This window comes from Balaenoptera ricei, chromosome 20, assembly GCF_028023285.1.
Source record: "Balaenoptera ricei isolate mBalRic1 chromosome 20, mBalRic1.hap2, whole genome shotgun sequence".
NCBI classification, from domain to species: Eukaryota; Metazoa; Chordata; class Mammalia; order Artiodactyla; family Balaenopteridae; genus Balaenoptera; species Balaenoptera ricei.
This window is the reverse complement of record NC_082658.1, coordinates 9585899-9608705: the sequence shown is the minus strand read 5'-3', so window position 1 is coordinate 9608705 and position 22807 is coordinate 9585899. Positions and strand designations below refer to the sequence as shown.

Here is a 22807-nt window from a genome sequence, read left to right as displayed (position 1 = left end):
CGCTTAGAAGAATCTAGATCTATGTATACTCTGGGAGATGCAGCTTCTGGGGTTCCCCAAGGCCCCAGAACCACTCTCCTGTGCTTGAGGAGGTGACAATAATACAGAGAATCAGAAGAAAGCCAGCAACTCTAAACCTCTGCAGTGTCTCCTGCCCTGCCCTGCAAAATATATACTGTAGTTGTTATCCATTGCTTGGTAACAGATTACCCCCAAACAGCAATAATCCTGCATTACTTCTCATAGTTTCTGTGGTCCAGGAATTAGGGAGAGGCTTAGCTGAGCAGTTCTGGGAGTTCTTGGAGCTACTCAGGAAGTTGCAGTCAAGACCCTGCCTGCCAATGCAGGGGACACGGGTTCGAGCCCTCGTCCGGGAAGATCCCACATGCCGCGGAGCAACTAAGCCCGTGCGCCACAACTACTGAGCCTGCGCTCTAGAGCCAGCGAGCCACACTACTGAAGCCCGCACGCCTAGAGCCCGTGCTCCACAACAAGAGAAGCCACCGCAATGAAAAGCCCGCACACCGCAATGAAGAGTAGCTCCCGCTCACCATAACTAGAGAAAGCCCGCACGCGGCAACGAAGACCCAACGCAGACAAAAATTAATTAATTAATTAATTATTTTTAAGAAAGACCTGGGCTAGGAGCTAGAGCGAACGTGAAACACCCACTGTGGACTTTGGCCAATCAAAGACTGAGGCTTGCCTGGGCTGGCCTCACTGAGTCATGGACAGGTCTGTTCTAGAAGCAGGGGAGGGGCAAGTGCCCCTTCCCCCCACCCTCCTTCAGGGAGTTCTAGGATCCCAGGGCCACCCATGTGTGTCTGTTCCAGTGTCCATGCCTGGAGCCCCAGCCTGTCTGCAGTCAGAGAGGCCCAGGGTTAAACTCTCCCACACCCCGACCCCCAGCAAACCCACACGAGAAGCCCTGTGTGAGAGGAGGCAGAGGTCAGGTAAGAGCCTCCCAAGCTGAGAGGACCTGCCCACAAAGCCAGACCCTGGATCCAACGTGAGGCCCCAGGAGTCATCCCTGCCTGCGCTGACCAGAAATAAGAAGGAGCTCATTGTGTCTGCCGAAGACAACTCTGGATGGACGGACACACAGACCACACACAGGATGTCTCTGGATGGATAGACAGACAGACAGACACATAGGATGTCTCTGGATGTACACACACACACACACAGCTGGTAACAGGGTTTCCCCTGCACTGATTGTAAGCCATGGGCATGTATTATCTATTCTGAAAAGTTTTAAGAGAGTAAAGGTCTAACTGCACACAGAACGAGCTGATTTATTTAAGGACAAATTGGCACAATGTTAAATGCTTAAACACCAGTAGGAAGGAAGGCCCCCACTTAACCCCCAAGCTCTTTGTCCCTCAGTGGGACTCCCTTGATGCCCCCAGAGCTTCCTGTAACTTCCCAAGCAATAAAGGGAGACTGGGGGAGGGGGAAGACCAAGGCACAAGAGAGGCCGCTATGGACGCCCCAGCACGCACCCCAGACTCAGGAGGGCCCTGAACCTGATACAAAAGGCAAGGAGGGCTTCAGGTACTGCCCAGCATGGGAGGAGAGGAGCCCCAGCCTCCCTAGACCACGATGACTGGGCGTGGGCTGGCCGACCACCTTCCTGTCTGTCTGACCCTCAGAGGAGCCCCAGGCCTGGGTCTGCCTCCATTCAATAAGCCTGCAGTCAAAGCTCCAGGCTCTGGCCTCTGCCACCCTGGGTGGCCCCCGCCCCTCCTGGCTGAGAAGCCCCTCCCTCTCCACCCTGGCATGGCTCCCCCGCCCCACAGGACTTCCACACCTGCTTGTTGAGGGGCCCACACGGCCCTGGCAATCACAGACATCCCCCAGGGCGCTGCAGACGAGGATGGGGTCCTGGAGCGCCGGCCCCTCAGCAGGAGTAGCGGCACCGGGACAGGGACAGAGGCTTGAAAACAAGGGGGAACAAAGGCCTGTCCAGCCCCCTCAGCTCCCCCTGCACCTGCAAATCCAAGGGCCCCCCAGCGCTCAGTCTCCTCCCCAGCAACGCCTGCCCTGGGGGGGAGCGGGGAGAGGGCGGAAGAGAGGCCTGCGTGGGCACGGGCTCTGCCATCTGCTCTGGGGTGATCTGGGCCTACGTCTCCCTTCTGTAAAGTGGGTGAGTGGTAACTGCTGTGAAGGGCGATTGGGAGACTGGACGAGCAGAGCAGACGAGCGGGCAGCACTCAGCACGGCGCCTGGCACGGCGGGTGTCTGCCGGATACCTGCTTCTCTCTCGAACTGCCCCCTCCTGAGGACCGGGGCAGCTTTTCCGCCTGACTCAGGTCCCTAGGAATGGGGGCAGCTGTGGCACATCAGGACTGATAGGGAGGGGCGAGCGCAGGCCACGGCCTCAAGAGGCCAGGAGACCCGCTGACCACCCAGGAGCCTGCAGCACCCTCACGCGACCACCACAAGCTGGCCCTCGGCCCTTTGCTGCTGCTTCTTTCTGGGACTCAACCTTTCTCACCTCTAGGAGGAGGCTAGACCACTTAGGCCCTAAAGAAACAACAGAGCAGAGGAGCCCCCCAGACAGCAAGCAAGAGAAGTCTGGATTCTCTTGCTCTGCTCCCAGCCCCCTGCTCGCCCCAAGGCCCCCCCTCCCGGCCAGGACTCCAGCCAGGCCTTCAGAACCGAGCTCCCAGCCTCCTTCCCGGGGCCTCTCAGGGCCGGGCTCTGACCACCCAATCTCAGGAGATGCACAGGGAAACCGAGCCCCTCTCCCATGACCTGCCTGCCCGGGACTCAGATGACGACAGAGTGGGGGGCGCCCGGCTGCCGGCTCAGGCTGAGGACGCGGGCGCCGTGAGCAGGAGGATGCCGCTGAGTGCCGCTGAGGGACAGGAGCCCCGGGCCAGCGCCGCAGACCAGCCAAAGCTGATGCGGATGTCCTGCACGTGCCGGGGGCCGTCCCAGCAAAGGCCAGGTGTGAGTAGCTGATGTAGGTGCTGACCCCTGCCAGGGTCAGGGCGCCTGGGGGAGGGGGTGCGGAGTGACCACTCAGCACGTCTGCCTGCTGGGGGCGCCTGCCCTGCCTGGGCCCCTGGCCAAGGTGGGTGTGCAGACACAGCCTCAGAAGCTTCTGCCCACTGGCCTTTGGGGAAAATGGAGGCTCCGATTCAGTCCTCAAACCTCAGGACCTCACTCCACAAAACCGCCTTGCAGGGCTTCCCTGGTGGTGCAGTGGTTGAGAATCCGCCTGCCAATGCAGGGGACACGGGTTCAAGCCCTGGTCTGGGAAGATCCCACATGCCGTGGAGCAACTAGGCCCGTGAGCCACAACTACTCAGCCTGCGCGTCTGGAGCGTGTGCTCCGCAACAAGAGAGGCCGCGATAGTGAGAGGCCCGCGCACCGTGATGAAGAGTGGCCCCCGCTCGCCACAACTAGAGAAAGCCCTCGCACAGAAACGAAGACCCAACACAGCCAAAAATAAATTAATTAATTAATTTAAAAAAAAAACAATGCAGCCAAAAATAAATTAATTAATTAAAAAAAAAAAACCGCCTTGCAAACAGCACAACCTACACCCCCAATACATGGTCCCTACTCACATAACTGCTTCCACATATACAGCACCCCCCCATACCCCCTGGAGTTCCCAACACACGTGCGCACACACACACGTACATAGCCAGTGACCTGTACTGGCAGCCGGGAAGGGTGGGGGGAGCTCTGGAGCTCTGATCGGGCATCCTGAGCCAGGCCCCTGACCTGCACTTCCGTCCCCTGTTCCTCACAGCTCCCCCTCCCCACTTTACTGGGCCCCAGCCTCCCCTCCTGGCCCTAGCTCAGTGTACCTCCTTCCAGAGGCCCTCTCCCCTCCCCAGATCTGAGTTTCAGCCCCTTCCTATAACTCCTGTTATAACCCCTGTCCTTCACCAGACGAGGATGCCCTCCTCCTCCGACCCTGCATCTCTGCACAGTCAAAGGAAGAAGACTGACTTTGCACATAGTGCCTGGTGACCCTGGAGGGTCAGGGGCAAGCAACGAGCTGGGCACTGGGACATCTGCCTATCCCCCAGGCTCAGAGGGACCAGCCCAGAGAGTCAGCCCCCGTCCCACAGCTGCAGGCTGACGTCAGGGCCTGCCCTTGGTGCCAGCTGTAGGGAATGTACGGTGCTCCCTCTGGACACTGCCCAGCCACAGCAAGAGGCTGACCAGAGCTGACCTTCAGGGCCAGGTCTGGATCTCACTGGGACCCAGAGAAGGGACAGAGCCCTGGGTGATGGCTGTGGAACTCATCACCCCAGGCCCTGTCCGCCCCCGACCCCCTAGCTGGGTCCTCCTTCTTCTTGCAGTGATGATGGTGATGGGGCGGGGGGTGCTGGGGGTGATCTGGGCTCACACAGGTCCCCACAGGTGTGACATTCCTGTCTCAGAGCCCCCAGAGCTGGTGCATCTGCCAGCACCGGCCTCACCCGGGCCACCTGTGCAGGCCCCTGACAGTGATGCCAGATGGTCCATTTCCACCGGGTACCCGCCGTGCAAGGAAAGCAGAGGCGCAGCCAGTCTGGCCTCTGAGCAGTGGAGCAGACAGGGTGTGCCTGGAACCAGGCCCGCTGCCGGCCCTCCCTCGGGGCCAGCGGAGCGCCCCCTAGCAGCTGCCTCCAGACGCTCCCTCCGCCCACTGGCCAGTGCCTTGGCTCCAAGCACAATACCCATTCGATACAAATTCCTCCTGCTCTCATTCTCTAAACCAAACACCCAGGCTGCTGGTCCCCCTGGCAACTGGCACCTACTCCCTCCTGACCAAGGCCTCCCCAAGGGCCCAGCAGACGCTGGGGAGGACGCAGCCCTGCCCAGGAGGGAGCCCCAGGCCGGTGTGTTCTGGTCCTCGTGCCACAGCCCCGACAGTGGAGCTGGCCCAGGACACCAGACTCGGCTCAGGGCTGGCCCTGGATGGGAGGGGTCACTGAGGACTGACCCTGAGGAGCCTCCAACCCACGGTCAACGACAGCCAGCCTTGGGCAGCTGGGGACAGCGGGTGGGTGGCTGGCTGGGGAAGACAGCACCAAAAGGCAGTGAAGAGGACTCCAGGACAAGCTTCCTGCCGAGCTCGGGGAATCCTCGGACGTCTCAGCAGGAAGATGTGACCCGAGTGCCCGCGATGCTGTGTCCCTGAGGGAGGGCTCGGCCCAGAGCCTGTGGGCTAGATGTACGCCAGCTCATGCACTGTTACTAGGTGCAGTCCGGGCCTGGCCTGGGGTCACTGCCAAGGACTCCAAGGTCCCGTCTCAGCCTGTCTGGCCTATGCCAACCCCCCTGCCTGCATTGCCCCCTCACCAGGGTGATCTGGGAAGGAGAGGGAACAGGTGCGGGTTGGTCCCCCACCCCTCGTGCAGGTCCAGCAGGGCAGTTCCTGGGACCCCTCAGAGATCCTCGCTCCTCCTGCGCCTGGAAGCTCAACCCTGGGGCTCCCCGGCCCCAGTCCCTGGCTCTGGGCTCACAATCAGCATCCCTGCCCCTACAGAGGCCCCAGTGCCACCCAGGGCGCCCCCGCCTGCTGCAGCTCAACGGCCAGGGTGGGCCCAGGCTCAGAGCAGTGGAGGTGGGGGCGTAGGGGATGGGGCAGCAGGAGAGGCAGCACCCCGCTGCCAGGAGCTGCGGCCCTCACAGTCCCCAGACTCACCCCCCAACAAGAAGCGGCAGCCCGTGCAGAGCAGCAGAGGGATGCTTGGGCCAGGGAGCTGAGGAGGCCACAGATCCAGCCGCACATGATGAGGACAAGGCTCAGGGGCAGGACCACCACGAGGGCTCGGGGCAGCGCTGCCGGGAGAGGGGGGTCAGGGAGCAGGAGGGGACCCGGGCCGGCCCCCCAGGGAAAGCCCAGCTGAGTACTTCAGAGCCTTGTCTGCCTGGAGGTCCTCCTTCGTAGGATGCTCGGGACTGTCTTGGCCCCGGCCGGAGGAGGAGCTGGACCATCCGATTCCCTCTGATGTCTCCACGGTAACCACCTGACCCTCCCAGGGGCCACCCCTTGTCCTGGCACAGCCTTCCTGAGGCCCAGGGTGAGGGAGGCTTCCCAGTACCCTCCCCAACCTCCCAGGCTTCTCTGGGGCAGCAGAGACGTGCCCCCAACTCACCAGGTGGGAGATGCCCACCGGGTAGACCCATTTGGAAACATAACGGAGAGTCAAGAAGGGGCATAGGGAGAGCAGGACAGGCTGGGGGTCGGGCGCCTGTGGTCAGAAGCCAATAGCAGAGCATGGGGGCTGAGGCCAGTCATGGGGGTTTTCAGATACATATGGCAATGTCCTCTGGGCAACACAGGGTCCAGCTGGAAGCAGTTCTGTGGATCTAGGATGAGGGGGTTCTGAGCCTTGCCTGGAGATTAAGGAAGGATGGGGGGATGATTCCCACCCCAGCACTCACAGATGAGGCGCTGCACCAAGGTGGAGGCACCCAGGCTCTCGCTGGCAAAGGGGTCAATCAGGGGGATGCAGCTGTTCTGCCCTAAAAAGCAGAAAGAACGCAAAGCCTGGTGGGCTGGACCCACCCTGTACTTCTCAGAGATAGGTGGCCTGCAGGTTCTCACCCCCGACCAGAGCCGAGGGCCCCGAGATGTGGCCACAGGGCCCCATCAGGTTCTCTCCTGCCACTTGGAGTTGGGGCCCCAAATGGGTTTGGACGGCTCAAGACCTTTTGTTTGTTTATCTAATGTACAAATAAGACCTACGTGGATGCCTGTCGAAAAGTTTCAAACACTGCAGAGAGGCTGCCCTCAGGCCTCCCTTGGGCCTACTCACACGTGGAAGCCAGGCTTTGCCTGCACGAGAAAGGTGCTCTCTGACTCTCACACACATGGGCACACACGTGCGTGCACACACACGCAAGTCGGGAGAGCCTTGGAGCCTTAGGCTGCCTGTGGGGTGGTTGAATAAACTGCGCTGTCCTTCCTCCCCGGCAGCTCCGAGGAAGGCACTGTGTCACACACGCGCACACACTGACCTTGCTCACGTACACGTGCACATGCATTTACTCATGCTCACGCACAGCCCTGCTGTGTGCACGTCCTGTGCAGGGGAAGCCCCCCAGGCTGGCCCCAGCTTGGTGAGGCCCGCAGCTGGGGAGCGTGTGGAAGCCCGCTGCCTCCCCCACCCCTCGCCGAGGAAAGCCCTCCCTGCTCCTGCTCAGGTCTGAAGCCACGCGGCGCTCCGGTTTTCCGCCCTGTGTGTCAGGCCATCGGGGGTATGGGAACAGGGGCCCTGCGCCACAGCCCTGGCTGTGCCTGACAGGGACCGGGGCTAACGGGGTGACCAGGCCGAGCCCTGGACGGTAATAAAGAAACAACTCCCAGTCACTGGGATGAGGAACCGTGGCCTTGCCAGGGCCCCAGCTCCCCACGCCTGGGCCTCCCTCCCGCACACTGGCTCCCAGCTCAACCCCAGGGCCCCTGCAGATGAGTGACAAGAACAGCAGCTGAGCACCCCTGGGTGCCGGGCCTGCCCGTGTCGCCCCTCCCTCATTCCTCCCACCCCGAGCCCTGCATCCTGAGAGGCGTCATTTTCTCCCCACCTGACAGATCAGAACTTGGAGGTTGAGGGACAAGGTCCCAGGTCACCCAGCGGTGTCCTGCCATCTACCAAGTGATGTGCCATCACTTCTAACGCAAGACAGGCCCCCAAAGGGTGAGGCCAAGGGACTGCCAAGGGCTCCTGCTCTGGAAGGCTATTGGGGTCCTTATGGGGCCACCCAGTGCCCCCCTTTTCACTTCCCACCCTTGGCTGGGCCCTGAGCCAGAGTCCCTTCCTCCTCCGGCCAGACTGTCACCAAGACAGTTGGGGGGAAGGGGTGCCCGAGAGACCCCCTTGTGGGCAGACAGGCAGGGGACCGGGGGTGGGGGGGGCCTCACCGCGCTGCTCTGGGAGGAGGGGGTGTGGCCCCTGGGTCTGAGGGGGAGGGGCCACGCGGGGGAGGGGCAGCCGGTACCTTCGCAGATGCGCCAGAGCCGCGAGTGGGAGGAGAGCTGCCCGTGGCCGCTGTGGTTGCCGGCGTCCGCCACCTGCAGGAGGTACCAGTAGTCGCTGGCCACGGCGGCCGCCAGCAGCGCAAAGCTGAGCAGCACGCCCAGCCGGGCCTTGCGGGTCGGGGGTGCAGGGACCGGGAGGGGAGCCGGGTATGGGGGAGAAGAGGGAGCCAGGAGGTGAGGGGGAGCTGGGGGCTGGGGGGCACGGGAAGCCGGGACTTAGGGAGTGCAGAGAGCCGAAAGTGGGGGGAGAGGGGGTTCTGGAACCTGGGGGCATAGGGCCAGGAAGAAGGGATGGGGGGGCCCTTGGTGAGCAGGGCCGGGGAGGGGGCGCTGGGAGCAGGGAGCGGGGTGCGGGGAGCCAGCGGCAGGCGGGCACTCCCGAGGTTCTTCTGGGTGCGGTGCCCCTCCAGTTCGCTGGGAACTCCCGCCTGTCGGTGATCGCCGTGATAGCCCACCGAGCTCGCCCCTGAGCTGTGTTCAAATGCCAGCATCCCCAGCGAGCTGGCTGCTGGCTGTGGGTCCCTGGGCAAATATCTTAATTTCTCTGACCCTCCGGTTCTTCAGCGCCCAGATGGCCAGGCTGAGGAGGGAGGGTGGGGCCTGAAATGGCCCGGGAGGGGGCTCAGCAGGCGGCCTGAATGGTGGGAGGCAGCCCACCGCCACCCCGCACACACACACTGGGGCACTTGGCTGCTGGTTGGCCCTGCGTCCTGGTCTTAATCAGTCTCCGGGACCAACCAGCTGAGGGATCTGATGAACGGGATGGGCTGCTGAGGGGCTACAGAAGGAAGGAGTCTTGCTTCCTTTTAGCTCCAATTACAAATGCCGAGTGAGGCAAGGCCGGCCTCTGCCTGTCCGTCACTCACGCACAAACATAAATGAAGCTTCTCCTAGGACAGGTGTCAGGAGCTAGTGGGGTGGCAAGCAGAGGGGCCCCCACCAGAAGCAGGCCCGTGACATGTGTGGGACGGACAGGCCGCGGCTGTCACGGTGAGGCTCTCTGGGGTTCCATCTTGGGAGACGGGAGGGCCTCGTCTCCAGGTCCCTGGACTGTCCACGTTGTCCCCCTCCCCTGATGCAGGGCAGAGATGGGGGTCAGAGGCCTCCCTGAGGGTGATCCTTCTCAGACGAGCAGCTTCTCGACTTAGGGTCATCCCAGGGCTCTTGTTTCCAAGTATTTGGTTTTCTCAGCCCCCTTTTCTCTACCAGGCTCTTCTAGGTTTGAGGAATATAATCAGGAAGTAAAAGCGGTCCTAGCAAAGTTATTGAAACCATACTTCCATTCAGACAGAGAGGCATGGAATCATGTGGTATCATGTAGGCCACGCGTCGTCCTCACGCCACACCCAAGACAGGCTTGGGGCACGCGGTGGGGTTGGAGTGGGAGTGACCCTAGCTGTGGCGGTCTCGGTACCCTCCTTCCTGACAGCCCTCCCCCAGCCCCTGCTCTGGAAGCTGGGTGCCAGCCAGGGGCCCTCCTCTCTCAGGGGGTAGTGGGCCTGGAAGGTGAAAGAATCCAGCAGGCAGACAGAGAAAAGCAGGTGCTCAGGGGGCAGAAGCCATCTACAAAAGCACAGCGGCGGGTGGTGGTGGGACTGGGGAGGAGGGGAGAGTGGGGTGGAGCTGGAAAAGCAGGTAATGCCCCTAACACACACCTCACAACACGACAGAGGTGGGCACTGCTTCCGTGTGTTTAAGCTACGATCGTGACTGTGTTTCGGGAGAAGTAGAGGAACCCTGTGGCTGCACGCTCCACACGCTTCCTCCCAGCGCCCCTGCCTCTCCGCCTGAGCTTGTCTGAAAGGGTCTCCTTTGCACCCCATAGAACTTAAGCAGAGCAGGATTCAGCTGCCAGGGCCAACGACAGGTGCTGTTTGAGGCCACTGTGCCTGCAGAGCCCACGTCTCTGTACGGGAACAGACATGTACCCGCTCATGCTGCAGTGCAGATGGCCAGGTGGGCAGTCTACTCCCTATTGCTTTAAAGCCCTGGTTCAGGGTTTTAAACCCCAGATGTGTAAGTCAGAGCCACTGACTGGACTGTCCCCAGACAGTGGGTGCTGGTCCTTGAGAGGCTACTTGGATGAATTCTGCCAATCTACTTCTCTTGAGATGGATCCAAATTATACCGTAGCCCAGTGAAAAGGTACCGCTTAGAATGACCCATTATTTTTCATTATTCATCCTCCTTTCATCAATTTGCAATCCAGAACTTGTGAGCACCAAGCCTGTCACCAGGCTGTCGGGACCTCTTCAAAGCCAGCATCAGACCACTACCACCAAAATCAGGGGCAGGCATGATCTTTGATAGAAGAAATCCCAATTACATGTGACAAAACAGGGCTGCAGCCAAGCCTCTTTCCTTTAAACTTACATTGAACTAACTCGCAGAAGCTGAAAGAACAGGATGCCTGAGTCCAGTGACAGGCTTCCTGCTCCAGGCCGATGATGCCATAAATGGCCTCCAACGCAGGACTGGGAAACAGCCGAAACCACTGGCGAAGTTACTGTGAGAGCAGCTGAGCCCCAGCTATACTACAACTAATCTCACCGCATTCGGCAAACATCCTCCAACAGAAAATGAACCTTCCTAAATCACCCTTCCCGACAGGTCAACTCCTTCACTCAGGGTGCATTATGAAGCCAATTCATCCTGGTAGACTCTTCAAGACACTGTTCTAGTCAAAACCAACCCTTCTAAAGGGCTCTCAAATGATTGGGGTCACAGGTGGGAAGCACTGATGTGCAGGGCGGCAGACGCATGGCTGGTCGCGCTTATCCCCCAGGACTCAGGCCTATGAAGGGCTCGTCGTGGCCGCCTTGATAGGCTTTGCTAAGAGGGAAACGGGAGCAAGCCACCCCTCCCCCTCATCACAGAACGCACCTGCTGTCCCCAGAATGGACACTCCCGTTCCCTCTGCCTGGCGCATCTTTCCCTTCCTCGTCCATCTGGCAGCCTCCTCCTCGTTCCTAGACGAGCAGAATGCTCTGCGAGTTCCTTGCCGTCTTCTCGGTGCTCCCACGGGCACACTCATATGGCTACTAGGTGGCCTGTATCTTCCCACCATTCAGAGGGCAGGGAACCCGTGAGCTCACCGCAGGAGGCTTCCAGCCCTGGACGTAGCGCCCGGCGAACAGGTGCTCAAGTGCCTGAGCGAACAGATGGACAGACGTCACCACCTTGGAGATCAGGTGGAGAACTGCCACAGAAACCTAGGCCCCAGTTTGGTCCCAGCCGGCTGAAAACCGGCTCAAATGCTGTAGGCTGGGCCAGTGGACAGAAAACCTACAGCTCAGATGGCTCTTTGCTTCAAGAGCTAGATTCACCCAGGGCGAGACAGGAACTCCCCGGCGACAGTAAGCCCGGCTCAGAGCTCGCTGGGCTGTACCGCTCACCTCCTCTCAGCTCAGACCTTAGATGCTGGAAGCGACTCCAGACGCTGTACTGTAGTTATGACAGGAGAGGTTGGGCGAAGAGTACACAGAAACCCTGTTCTAGCTTTACGACTTCCTGTGAACCTTAGTTCAAAATAAAAAGTTAAAACTTGTACAGTGAGGATCAGTGGAAGCCTCAGGAGGCAGGTGTCAGTTTATGTGAGGGCCTTTGTGACAAAGCTGTCTGAAAAATGGAATGGGGATGGTTTATAGCACTAGCCCCCTGGGGTCAGGCCGTTGCCAACAGCCATCCCCCGCTGCACCCCCTCAAGGCTGGGCACTGTCATTAGACAGTGAGGGCCCTGCTCTGGGGATAGACAGCCTGGATTCAAATCCCAACCTGAATGCTTACTAGTTGTATGATCTTGGACAAGCTATTTCACCTCTTTACAAATCTCCATTTCTGCATCTAAAAAATGCAGGTAAGATCACATTAGACTTTACTGGCAATTGTTATTTCTTAAGTGAGTACACCTGCAAAGAACGGTCAGCATCCCAAGGGGGTGCCAACCTGCAGGCGATGGCTGGCTGGTGCTCCATCTTGCCCAGCGCTGAGGACGGAAGATCCCCAGTCCCCAGGCTGCCCACAGGCTCTGCCCTTGTCACACCTGACACCCTTAACCGCCAGTTACAACCCTTCCAGACTCCCACCGACTTGGAGAACCTGAGAGGCAGACACATATTCGAGAGAAGGCTGAGGCTGTTGCCCTTAGCAAGGGTCTTAGACTTCATTAATACATGTCTAGTAAACTTCCTGATGCTGGCAGCCATTAAGGTCCAGCAATAAATATGGTTTTCAGAACAAAAGTTTCTAGAAGGGGAAATGTGTAAGAGGGTCTGAGGGGTCAGCCCCAGCTTAGCCTTGCTCCACAGCACAGCCCGACAAAGCCGAGAACTGTAGCAATACCCATTGTGCAAAGGAAACTGAGGGCAAAAACATTTCCTCAGCTTCTCTACAAAGCCAGTTTGTAAGGACCAGTTATTAAAGTGAAGTATCCATTTACAGATTGGCACAAATATCAAAAATAAGCAGCTGAGATGAATATAAAGGCTGGAGTGCTTTTTACCCCATAACAAAAACCTCTGCAATATTCTCCAAACTTGGAGGGAAAAATTCATTTCACTCTCTGACTGAGATGTGGCAGAAAAACCTCAGACTGAGGTGCATTTTTCATAGCCGGTTTATACATGGAATGAGTCCAGATGACATAAACAAATGGTTCTGGGTTCAAGCAGCTCTTGCAGAGGAGCCCAAGGCTGGCTCTGTCTCTCTGCGAGGACTCATCCCTCCCCCGCAACCGCTGGGGCGGGAAGGATGAGTTGGCAGGCTAAGAAGGCACCACCACCAAAGGCAACAACATTTTAAAAACGCAGTAGGGTCTGCAGTGTTTGAAATGAAATAGTTTTTATTCTTCGGCAACTACCAAGATGACCCCCAGAGGTTTCCAATAGGACAGTAACAATCCACCCTGCAGCTTAGCTTCATGAAGGAGGATGAAATCAAATCTACCATCTTAACATCAGGCCTCAGCCCTGCGTGAGCCGGCCTCGGGGAGGAGAGCAGGGTACCCGTGCGGAGGTGGTGATGTGGAGAATGTGGCACAGACGTGGAGCAATGGAGACACAGCCATTCAGGGCTGACAGACCGCCTGCAGCAGCCCACCAAGTCTCCACAGCTCCGAGCCAGGTCATTTAGAAGGGGTTCAGGCCACTGCGTCGTCCTCGGGGAGGAGCAGCCAGTGGGCGCCCTCCAGCTCACTCGGGCTGGCTAATTGTGCAGCCATTTCATAAACGACAGTTTCTGCTAGATATTTCCTGCTACTTTACCTTGTCTCCAAATCCATCTAAAATTTACATTGGTGTCCCCAATGACTAAGAAAGGCTCTGTGCTTACTTTTAATTGTAGTTTGTCCTGTTCTGTGAAATAATAATTCAAACAAAAAAAAAGAAAACAACACTGCAGAATCTTAGGAGGGGCTGAGGGCTTTGTCTCAATTCCTCTCCTCCTCAAATGAAAACCATGTTGATAAAATAAAAAAAGCCAGCTGAGGCAACAAGGTTCTACGATCCCCACATTACTGGTGAGGAAACTGCAGCTCCAATTCAACAGGCGCCAGTCCCAAGCCCACAAGGCAAGCACACCGTTAGAGGGCACAGTTAGGGCCGGAGTGGGTGTCCCACATGCCTTTTTTACAACTGCCCCAACTCTCTGCTTAGTCCGTGCTGGTGTTGAAACTCAAATATCACTGAATTTGTGATCTTGCAAGACTGCAAACAACATAAATGACTCATCTATTTTTTTAAGAAGTTTCCCCCAAAGAGGTTTTCCAATCCACTTTTTAAATTAATTTATTCCTTTAGGAAGATTCACATTAGAAAGACAGCGGAATTATCAGCTGCCTAATCCACATTATTAATGGGAAGTAGCTATTTGAAGCGTATTAGAAATATTAAGAACAGGAACTCCTTCCTTGGATTTTACATCCCACCCCTGCCTGCTGTGTCCATGGATGACAGCTGGTCCACAGCAAAACTTCCCAGGAAGAATCCCCTCTGTGTGCCCTGCTAACTAAAGAGGAAGAAGCAGTGAGCCAGGCTTCTGGAAAGTTCCTTGTCTGGCACAAAGGACAACCTTCTCCTCGTCTACTATAGAGAAATGTTGCAAACTTTCCATGTGCCACTGGAGGTGAAGAAGTATCTTCAGCTGACCTCAAAAGCAAGAGGCCAGCTCTACTCTCAAGACATCAGTCCTTCTGCATCCCCTCCACCCCCCTAGCCGCTCATGCTACAGTCATGGAAAGGGCTCTTACACAGATCAAGTCCAGAGGCAGAGTCTAGGGTCTAATCCCATAGCTCCCCCTTGTAAACCTGAAAATCACAAGATGGGATGGCGAGGAACGCCTCACACACAGGGCACTTTCAAAGGCGTGGCAGGGATGGATCTGTACAATCCACCTGGGAGGAAGGGAGCTGCTGAGACACCACAGACCTGATGGGGTAAAAAGGTATGGTCACAGGACCTGCAGACGTCAACGTGAGATAATACAGAGCACCTGGAACATGAGAAGTGCACACAATAAATGGAGATTATTACGCAAATGAAATTTAAAATGGCATCCTTAATCCTGTTTGTCCAGTCACAATGGACCAATGATCGCGTTCACGCATCACATCTCAGCTGGACAGCCAGTCGTCAGTGTGAAGCCCAGACAGGTCACTGTAAAAGGGCTCTACCCACGTGGACGAACTTCTCCCCTCACCCTGCTAAGTCCAGGAATCAATAAAGCAAAAACTACCAGAGAGAAAAGAGAGAATCCGTCACTGTACTTAGCACCAGCTGTACAACAGCAATAGCCCCTGGCACCGCCTTCAAGAAAAAACCCAAAAATACAGGTAAATATTCTAATTTCAAAATGCTGATGTTCTCCTTTCCTAAGGCACAGTTAAGAGGCCCCAGAGGAAAGCTGGTAACGCTGAGGGCTGTGCCTTGGAAAGGATGTGTGTGTGTCCCTGTGGGGCAGTGACGGTGGGGGTGGCGTCACTCCGAGGCAGCCAGCTGCTCAATGGCACAGCGGACTTTCTTTGCAGTTTCTTCGAATTCTTTCTGCTTATTGTTGGTTTCCTTTGCCTGGAAATAAAGAATAGACAAATGAAACTGAAGCTCTAGGCATGCTCGAATAGAGATGCCCAGCTATATGGGGTAAATATCCTCATTCACCTCATCTGCCTCTCTCTCTCTGTGTTTTTTTTTTTTGGCCATGCCGCTCAGCTTGTGGGATCTTAGTTTCCCCGATCAGGGATCAAACCCAGGCCCCAGTGGTGAAAGTGCCGAGTCCTAACCACTGGACCGCTAGGGAATTCCCCTCAACTAGCTCTCATTTGAGCTGTCCCAGAATAATTATAATAGAAAACACTGATGGACCGCTTTGCTTGTACCAAGCACCATTCTACCTGCTCCACACACGCTAACTCACTCACTGTTCCATGTCCCCATGAGGTAGGCGCCACCTTTATCCCCATGACACAGATGAGGAGACCGAGGTCCAAAGTAGCATCCAGCTCAGGGTTACCAGCTAGTCTGTGGCAGAGCCCTGCTCTTCCCCACTACCCTCCGTTGCTTCTGAAGCTCCCACAGAAAGTCCGGACCCCTCCTCTTGTTCACTTAAACAGACGTTGTCAAGCATCAGCGCGGTCCTCAAACAGAAACCTTCCACCTGCAGCAGCTCTCTGAATCTGGCTTCCAACCTTTCATTCTGCTAAGTGCTCTCTCCAGGGGGACAAATGACAATCACATCAGCAAATCCAGAAACCTCCTCCCTAATTTTCACTCTTCTGATTTCTCTGCCACATTAAAAGACAAACAATAGACTTTTATTGGGTTAAATGTTTTCTAATAAGAAAAACAACAGAGGTAACTTTTTTTCAAAAGAGGGCGGCAGCGATGCCGCAGCAGGAGCAGAGAGCACGTGGTGCACCCCAGGGTCAGACCCTGAGCCCCGGCTCTACCTCAGCCGCGCACCTGCCCAGCGTCAGGCCCAGGTGGCTGCCTGACCAGCGGTCCTGTCGAACTGACCAGCAGCATCTCAATTAAATGCCGGGTCTCAGAAATTCACAGCATCACGACAAACAACACTTGTTCCTCGTTTTCAGTATTTGTAAACTGCAACACGTAATTATCTCACCTGGATAAACGTTTGCCTTAAAGCTGTGTGCTGCAATCCCATAACTGACTTAATAAATGGTTTAAAAGATCAGCTCCCAACCTTATTTCCACCCCACAGTACAGTCGAGGTCCACATGCCATCCCACCTCCAGGAGCGATGTACCCTAGAGGGGCCATCCAGGAGATTTGGCGGGAAGCAGACAGGCCTCTGGTTATGCCCATCCCCTGCACTCTGACCCCAAACCTTACTGTCCACATCCATTCACATGCAAATGTGCCTAGGGACACAAGGGGACCTGTATTTTTATATCGGTGATAAATTATTTGCAACAAACCTCACAATTGGGTGTCACTCTAGAGCAGCCCTGCCCGACAGAATTTTTTGCAATGATGAAAATGTTCAATTGTCTGCACCGTCCAGTAAAGTAGTCACTGGCCACATGGCGCTAATGAGCAGATAAAATGCTACTAGTGCCACTGAAGGACTGAATTCTAAATTTTATTTGATTTTCTTTTCTTTCTTTTTTTCGGCTGTGCCACGTGGCTTGCAGGATCTTAGTTCCCCGACCAGGGATCAAACCTGCACCCTCAGCAGTGAAAGCACGGAGTCCTAACCACTGGACCGCCAGGGAAGTCCCCCCAAATATATACATTTTAAAATAATCTGGGGGACTTCTCACAGCTTTCTCACAACTGTTCCTGAAGTACACAAAGCTGGTCTTTCACCTAGAACAGGACTGGCAAACTACGCCCTGTGGGACACATCCATCCAGCCCATGGCCCGTTCTTAACCCAATGGCTAAGAATGCTTTTTACATTTTTAAACACTTGTAGAAAAAAACAAAGAAATAATAATCTCTAACAGAAACTCTGTGGCCCATGAAGGCTAAATACTTACCATCTGTAGCACTTCACAGAAAATGAGCTGACCCCTAACCTCGAAGGCCCTCCCCAGCCCCCTTCCCAATTCCAGCACTGCAGTTCCCAAGACCTCCATCGAATACACCGCTTTACTGACCACTGATTTCTTCTCACTTCCTGAAAAAATTTTCAATTTTGTCCTTAGCATTTAAAAGGTACCATATTAGACAGAATTATTTATATTGATCTCTAAAAAGGAATACGATTTTCAAGCTGAAAAGGACCTCAGAAACCACAGGAGTCTATCCTCCATTTTACAGCAAGGAAACTACGACCAAGACTGGCCTAAACTCACCAAGTCTGTGAGTGGCAGAGACAACTGGTAAATCTGGACTCCCTGTCCAGGGCTTTGCTAAAAAGAAATTAAACACCTGAATATTTACTCTCTGTAGAGCTGCCAGATTTAGCACAAAAAGATAGAGGATGCTCAGTTAAATCTGAACATCATATAAACGAGTAATTTTTTAGTAAACAGCCATACAAAATGTGAGATATACTAAAAAAATTACTCCTTGTGTACCTGAAATTCAGACTTAACTGGGAGTCCTGGTTTTCTCTGGCAACCTTAATTCTCTACAGCCCAGGCTGCTTGGGAGCTGCCTCTTTGTGGACTCACGGTTTCACTCTTCCAATAACCCAGTGCACCTGTGCAAGAGCCTAAGCTCGCCTGCAGAAATCCCTTCAAGGTCCAGTAGGACTGGTGCTTCTTTCTCCCAATACACATAATGCCCCTTTCCCAGTATGCTCTCTACTCTGTGTCCCCAAACCCTCTGTTCCCACCACTGCTAACACATGAACACACCCCGTATAAATGAGCTACCATCTCAGTTGTCACTAAAGGCAGAAATGCCAGACTAGCCATCACATGTCCCATCACCAGAGGTAACCGCACACTGAGGACACCTCTACTCAGGGGATACGTTTCTCTCTCTGCACAACCCCAAGGCCACGCTCCAGGACAGATGCTTTTCTATCCTTTTATATCCTCACACACACACATCAGAAGGGCTTAGAAAGTGCTTACTGAGGAAAAGCGCCTATGCAGTGTTTGTGACGGGCTAGGGAGTTTAGTACTAAAGATGCTGAACAGGATTTGCTCTTGGTTCTTATTCCCAGTAATACATACAATTTTGTTCTTGGCTCTTTCTTTATCCAGTTTTAAAAATTCGCTGAGGGTTAATTCTTCAAACTGCTTCTTGACAGAAAGGAAAGCACAACCAGATGAATGCTTTTTATGTTCTTCTCTAGAAAAAGCAACACATGAGCATGTCAACAGAGAAAAGTCGGGTAAAGGGAGAAAAGCAAGAGTTTGTTACCACCAGGCCCCCTGCCCCCCTCACAGACACACACTGCTCTGCTTCAGGAACAGAGTGTGAAGTCTGAAGTGGACGGAACCAGGGCCAGGACCCACATCCCCACACAACTTGTCTCAGCACCTTCTTGCTCCGTGGACTGCCCCCAGCCCCACCCATATCCTGTGGCTGATGTATTCTACCAGGAGTCTTTAAGCAATTAGTAGGAAAAGTGTTACAGAGTATAAATCCAAAGGTATCACATGTCAAAGCCCTTAAAATCCTCCAGGAACCATTTGCAGTTGTCTCATTTCACTCGAATTATTACATAATCTGTTGGTTTGGGAAAAGGGCACCATTGACCCAGTTTCTCCAGTGAATTCCTCTGCCTCACACCATCATTCTGTGCACTCGGAATTATCCCTGCAAGCGGATAGCGCTATAACGAGAACAGTCTGGGGAATTCCCTGGTGGTCCAGTGGTTAGGACTCCACGCTTTCACTGCTGAGGGCCCAGGTTCAACCCCTGGTTGGGGAACTAAGATCCCGCAAGCCGCGCCGCACTGCCAAAAAAAAACCAAAACAAAAACCAGAACAGGCTGGAAGGAACACCCAGCCACACAAATTCCAAAAGGACAGCCGATAGTAACTATAATCTGAAAATATTACAGCACTTGGAAATTCACTCCCAAGAATACAACCAGTATTTCCCCAGTGATACCTGGTATGATCACCATATCATCCCAGTCAATACTGGGTCATAAGAGCAAACACATTAGGGAAAACAGCAACACTCTTCTTGCCAAGAAGAGAAACAACTCCGGTGATTCTCTAGGGGGAAAAAAAATTCAAGCTGTGGAAGCAATTGATCCTGACGGGGGAAAAAACGGTGCGGGAAAAATGTGGCATTACATTACGGGAATATTGTTGTCTGTATGAATATATGCGCACAATTAAAAAAAAGAAAACTAGATGCCCTAAAGAACAAAATCTAAAACAAAACTGAGTGTACTGCTTTAAGGGGTGGTTTTTGTGCTGTATGAATTATAGTTCAATAAAGCTTCAGGGCTTCCCTAGTGGCGCAGTGGTTGAGAGTCTGCCTGCCAATGCAGGGGACACGGGTTCGAACCCTGGTCTGGGAAGATCCCACATGCCGCGGAGCAACTGGGCCCGTGAGCCACAACTACTGAGCCTGCGCGTCTGGAGCCTGTGCTCCGCAACAAGAGAGGCCGCGATAGTGAGAGGCCCGCGCAGCGCGATGAAGAGTGGCCCCCACTTGCCACAACTAGAGAAAGCCCTCGCACAGAAACGAAGACCCAGCACAGCCAAAAATAAATAAATAAATTTATATAAAAAAAAAAAAAAAGAATCCGCCTGCCAATGCAGGGTACGTGGATTTGAGCCCTGGTCCCGGAAGATCCCACATGCCGTGGAACAACTAAGCCCATGTCCCACAACTATTGAGCCTGAGCTCTAGAACCCGTGAGCCACAACTACTGAGGCCCACATGCCACAACTACTGAGCCCACGAGCCACAACTACTCAGTCCGCGAGCCACAACTACGGAAGCCCGCGTGCCTAGAGCCCGTGCTCCGCAACAAGAGAAGCCACCGCAATGAGAAGCCCGCGCACCGCAACAAAGAGTAGCCACCGCTTGACCCAACTAGAGAAAGCCCGCTTGCAGCAACGAAGACCCAACGCAGCCAAAAACAAATAAATAAATTTATAAAAAAAAAAAAAAGCTTCAGATTTAAAAACTCTGAAACAAGAAAGGCACCTGGACATCCCTAGGTCACAACAGGATCTGCTCCAGTATTATGTCTAACCTGAAAGGTATCAAGCACCTACAAGAACGAGCCTTTCTTCAACACTCCACCCAGAAGGACATTCGGCCAAATCAGATTTGATTAGGTTGAAAGCATCACCAAGGTGCCAGCAGAGACTCATCCTTTACAGCAGCTGTTTAGGGCACAAACGAGGTTGGAAAGCCGCAGGTCCTTCAATAATACTTCGAAATTCAGATGTTTTGGGGGGAGCCCAACTCAAAACAAACGGTCCCGATGGAACTGGGGAACCCCGGAAGCCCAGCGAGGCTGGCCTGAGGGACTTACATAGGGTCGTCATCTGGCTCCCAACCTTCCAACTCCTTGAAGCAGAAGAAACACTGAGCCAAGTCGGGCTCGTTCTCAGTGGGACAGTGGATGAAGCCGGCCGCGGCCATCTGCAAAGGAGAGCTCGGCTCAGGCCCCAGAGCGGAGGGGTTCCCCCGAGATCCGGGAGGCCACAGAGGGGCTAGAGCCCGCAGAAGGGGTCGCCCCAGGGGCCCGGGAGCCCACAGAGGGGCCGGGGCCCGCGGGAGGGGTCGCCTCAGGGTCGGGGGCGGGGCGGGCCTGGAGGCTCCGGGAGGCCGCGCGGACTCACTCGCTCCGGGGTGCAGGCGCAGCCCTCCAAGAAGGGCCAGTTCTTAAATGTGGAGATGCGGTGGTCCTTGAGGTAGAGCTGCCAGGCCGGGGGCAACGACGGGGTACTCATCCCGCCGCCGCCGCCGCCGAGCGGTGCCGCGATTCAAATCCGGCGGTTGTCGGCCGCCGCGGGGCATGTCGGGAACGCGCCGCCCGCGGCCTTCTGGGAAATGGGAAGCTGGGCGGCGCGGGGTTTGCTGGGAGTTGTAGTCCTCCCGCCGCATGTCTCTGCTTCTGCTCACCAGGCGCCGACCCAGCCCCGCCTCGCGCTTACTCCCATCCCAGCTACTTGCAAACAGTGGTAGGAAGAGGAGTGGAGAATGGGCCGAAGTCCCCGTGATAGTTTCAAGGAGTGGCACCTGCCGAGCACAAATGGATTAAGCCCTTTCAGCGTGCAAACTCTTATTGTTTTTGTGGGTACCGCACTCCTGGAACCTCCTAGTGCCAGCTTCCCCAGCCAGCCCTTGTGCCGTCTGGGTTGGAACATGTGCTGAGGCACGTCCATCTAGAGGCCACGCATCCTCCAGGGGAAAGATGTCACATAGATGAAGTACACAGCTAAACCTGCACCGTCACTGGAGTGAGCTGTTCACTCGTCTCTTTTATCAAGTCTTTTCACTGAAGTTTCCTGGAAGTCCAGAAATTGACCCTTGGAGCTTTGTTCTTCCCTTTCCACCAGAATTCCTCAGGAGTTAGATATCCCTTCCAAGTCCCTGCCCCAAACAGACATGCGGGTGGGGGTCAACAGAGGTGAAGCAATGTGTGGAAACAATGCCCACTGCCCTCCAGCCAGGAGACCTGGGTGTCCTATCAGGGAGGTGGGATTGGAATGTGACTCCAGGAAGTGAACAGCCCAGGACAATCCGCCTGAATAATAGAAATGGGAGCCCAGGGAGCAGGCACCTGCCTGTAGGCACAGCCAGACTGGGTTCACAGCAGGCCTGTGTAGCTGGTGCCTAGCCTCATGCAGACGCCCCAGCCTAACAGCTCTATGAACCTGACTTTAAGTGGTTTTTATGGAGGTTTCACGGGCTTGGTTGATCAAATCATTGGCCTTTGGTGATTAATTGAATCACCAGCTCCTCTCCCCTCCCTGAAGATTGGGAGGGTGGGGCTGAAAGCTCCAAGCTTCTAATGAAGGCTTGGTCTTTCTGGCCACCAGCCCCAGCCAGAAGCATCTAGGGGTTGCTCATTAGAACAAAAGACGCTCCTATCACTCTGGAGATTCCAAAGGTTTTTTAGGAGCTGTGTGCCAGGAATCGGGGACAAAGACCAAATATATATTTATCACAAAGGCAAATTTGCATTTTTATGTGAACTTTCTGGATTTTCAAATAGTTGGCAACAAATCCTGATAGATACCGTGATGATCAGACAAAACTGTTTTGAGATCATAAAACATCAATGCTAGATATTACCTTATGGCCATCTAGTCTCACCAAAACTTTTGTGAACACATTTTTCCTCTACTGTAAGAGTGACACATCAATGCTGTAAAAGCAAAAATCATGCAATGGGAAGGAAGTCTTCCTCTCCCCCAAGACCTGTAGCAGAAAGAAACTTTTCAGCAGTTTCTATGTATACTTCCAGATGTGTGTGTGTGTGTGTGTGTGTGTGTGTGCATGCGTGCATACACCACTTGGCATCCTGTCTTTTCAGGTAACAGCACATCTCAGCTTTATCAGCACCTAGAGATCTCAACACGTTTTATAATATCTGCATGGAGTTTATTGGATGGTCTACCCTAATTCCAATTAACCAATTTCCCACTGGGTATCTCCAATTTTTTTTTTTTTTTTGCTATTATGAATTGTACTACAGCAAACAGACACACAAACATGTGCAACTATGCCTGTAGCATAAACATCTGCAAGCAGGATTGCTGGGAAAGTGTGTGTGTGTCTTTTCAACATTTTTTAATACTGCCAACCTGTCCTCACAATCATCAGACCAGGACACGGTTTGCTTCACCATCTTGTCTGGGTGTATGTTGACCCTGCCTTTTTCATCCTAGGATATTTTAATCAGAGTTCTATCAA

General features: G+C 54.6%; 2 protein-coding genes across 2 annotated transcripts; both read right to left on the bottom strand.

Annotated features, from left to right (window-relative positions):
* Positions 1-1900: 1900 nt before the first annotated feature.
* TMEM235 (transmembrane protein 235) lies at positions 1901-11971 on the bottom strand. Its single transcript, XM_059908422.1, is given in 12 exon segments — positions 1901-2043; positions 2127-2278; positions 2709-2806; positions 2808-2938; positions 2941-3000; positions 5658-5702; positions 5705-5794; positions 6401-6481; positions 7958-8189; positions 8547-8597; positions 11093-11146; positions 11906-11971. Coding segments are annotated over 12 exon segments (1203 nt in total).
* A 1778-nt stretch (positions 11972-13749) lies between these two features.
* BIRC5 (baculoviral IAP repeat containing 5) lies at positions 13750-20902 on the bottom strand. Its single transcript, XM_059907117.1, has 4 exons — positions 20728-20902; positions 20418-20527; positions 18142-18259; positions 13750-15059 (listed from the first exon to the last, which is right to left on the bottom strand). Exons 1-4 carry the CDS (start codon positions 20836-20838, stop codon positions 14970-14972), a joined length of 429 nt encoding a protein of 142 aa, XP_059763100.1. The 5' UTR covers positions 20839-20902; the 3' UTR covers positions 13750-14969.
* Between the last annotated feature and the right edge of the window lie 1905 nt (positions 20903-22807).

What these genes read in the sequence shown, in the direction of transcription:
- BIRC5 (XM_059907117.1), bottom strand. Translation starts at nt 20,838, where the DNA reads ATGAGTACCCCGTCGTTGCCCCCGGCCTGGCAGCTCTACCTCAAGGAC. An exon ending in GCGCCTGCACCCCGGAGCGA is followed by an intron (nt 20,528 to 20,727) that starts GTGAGTCCGCGC and finishes TCTCCTTTGCAG; the next exon opens with ATGGCCGCGGCCGGCTTCAT. An exon ending in AAAGAGCCAAGAACAAAATT is followed by an intron (nt 15,060 to 18,141) that starts GTATGTATTACT and finishes CTTTATTTCCAG; the next exon opens with GCAAAGGAAACCAACAATAA.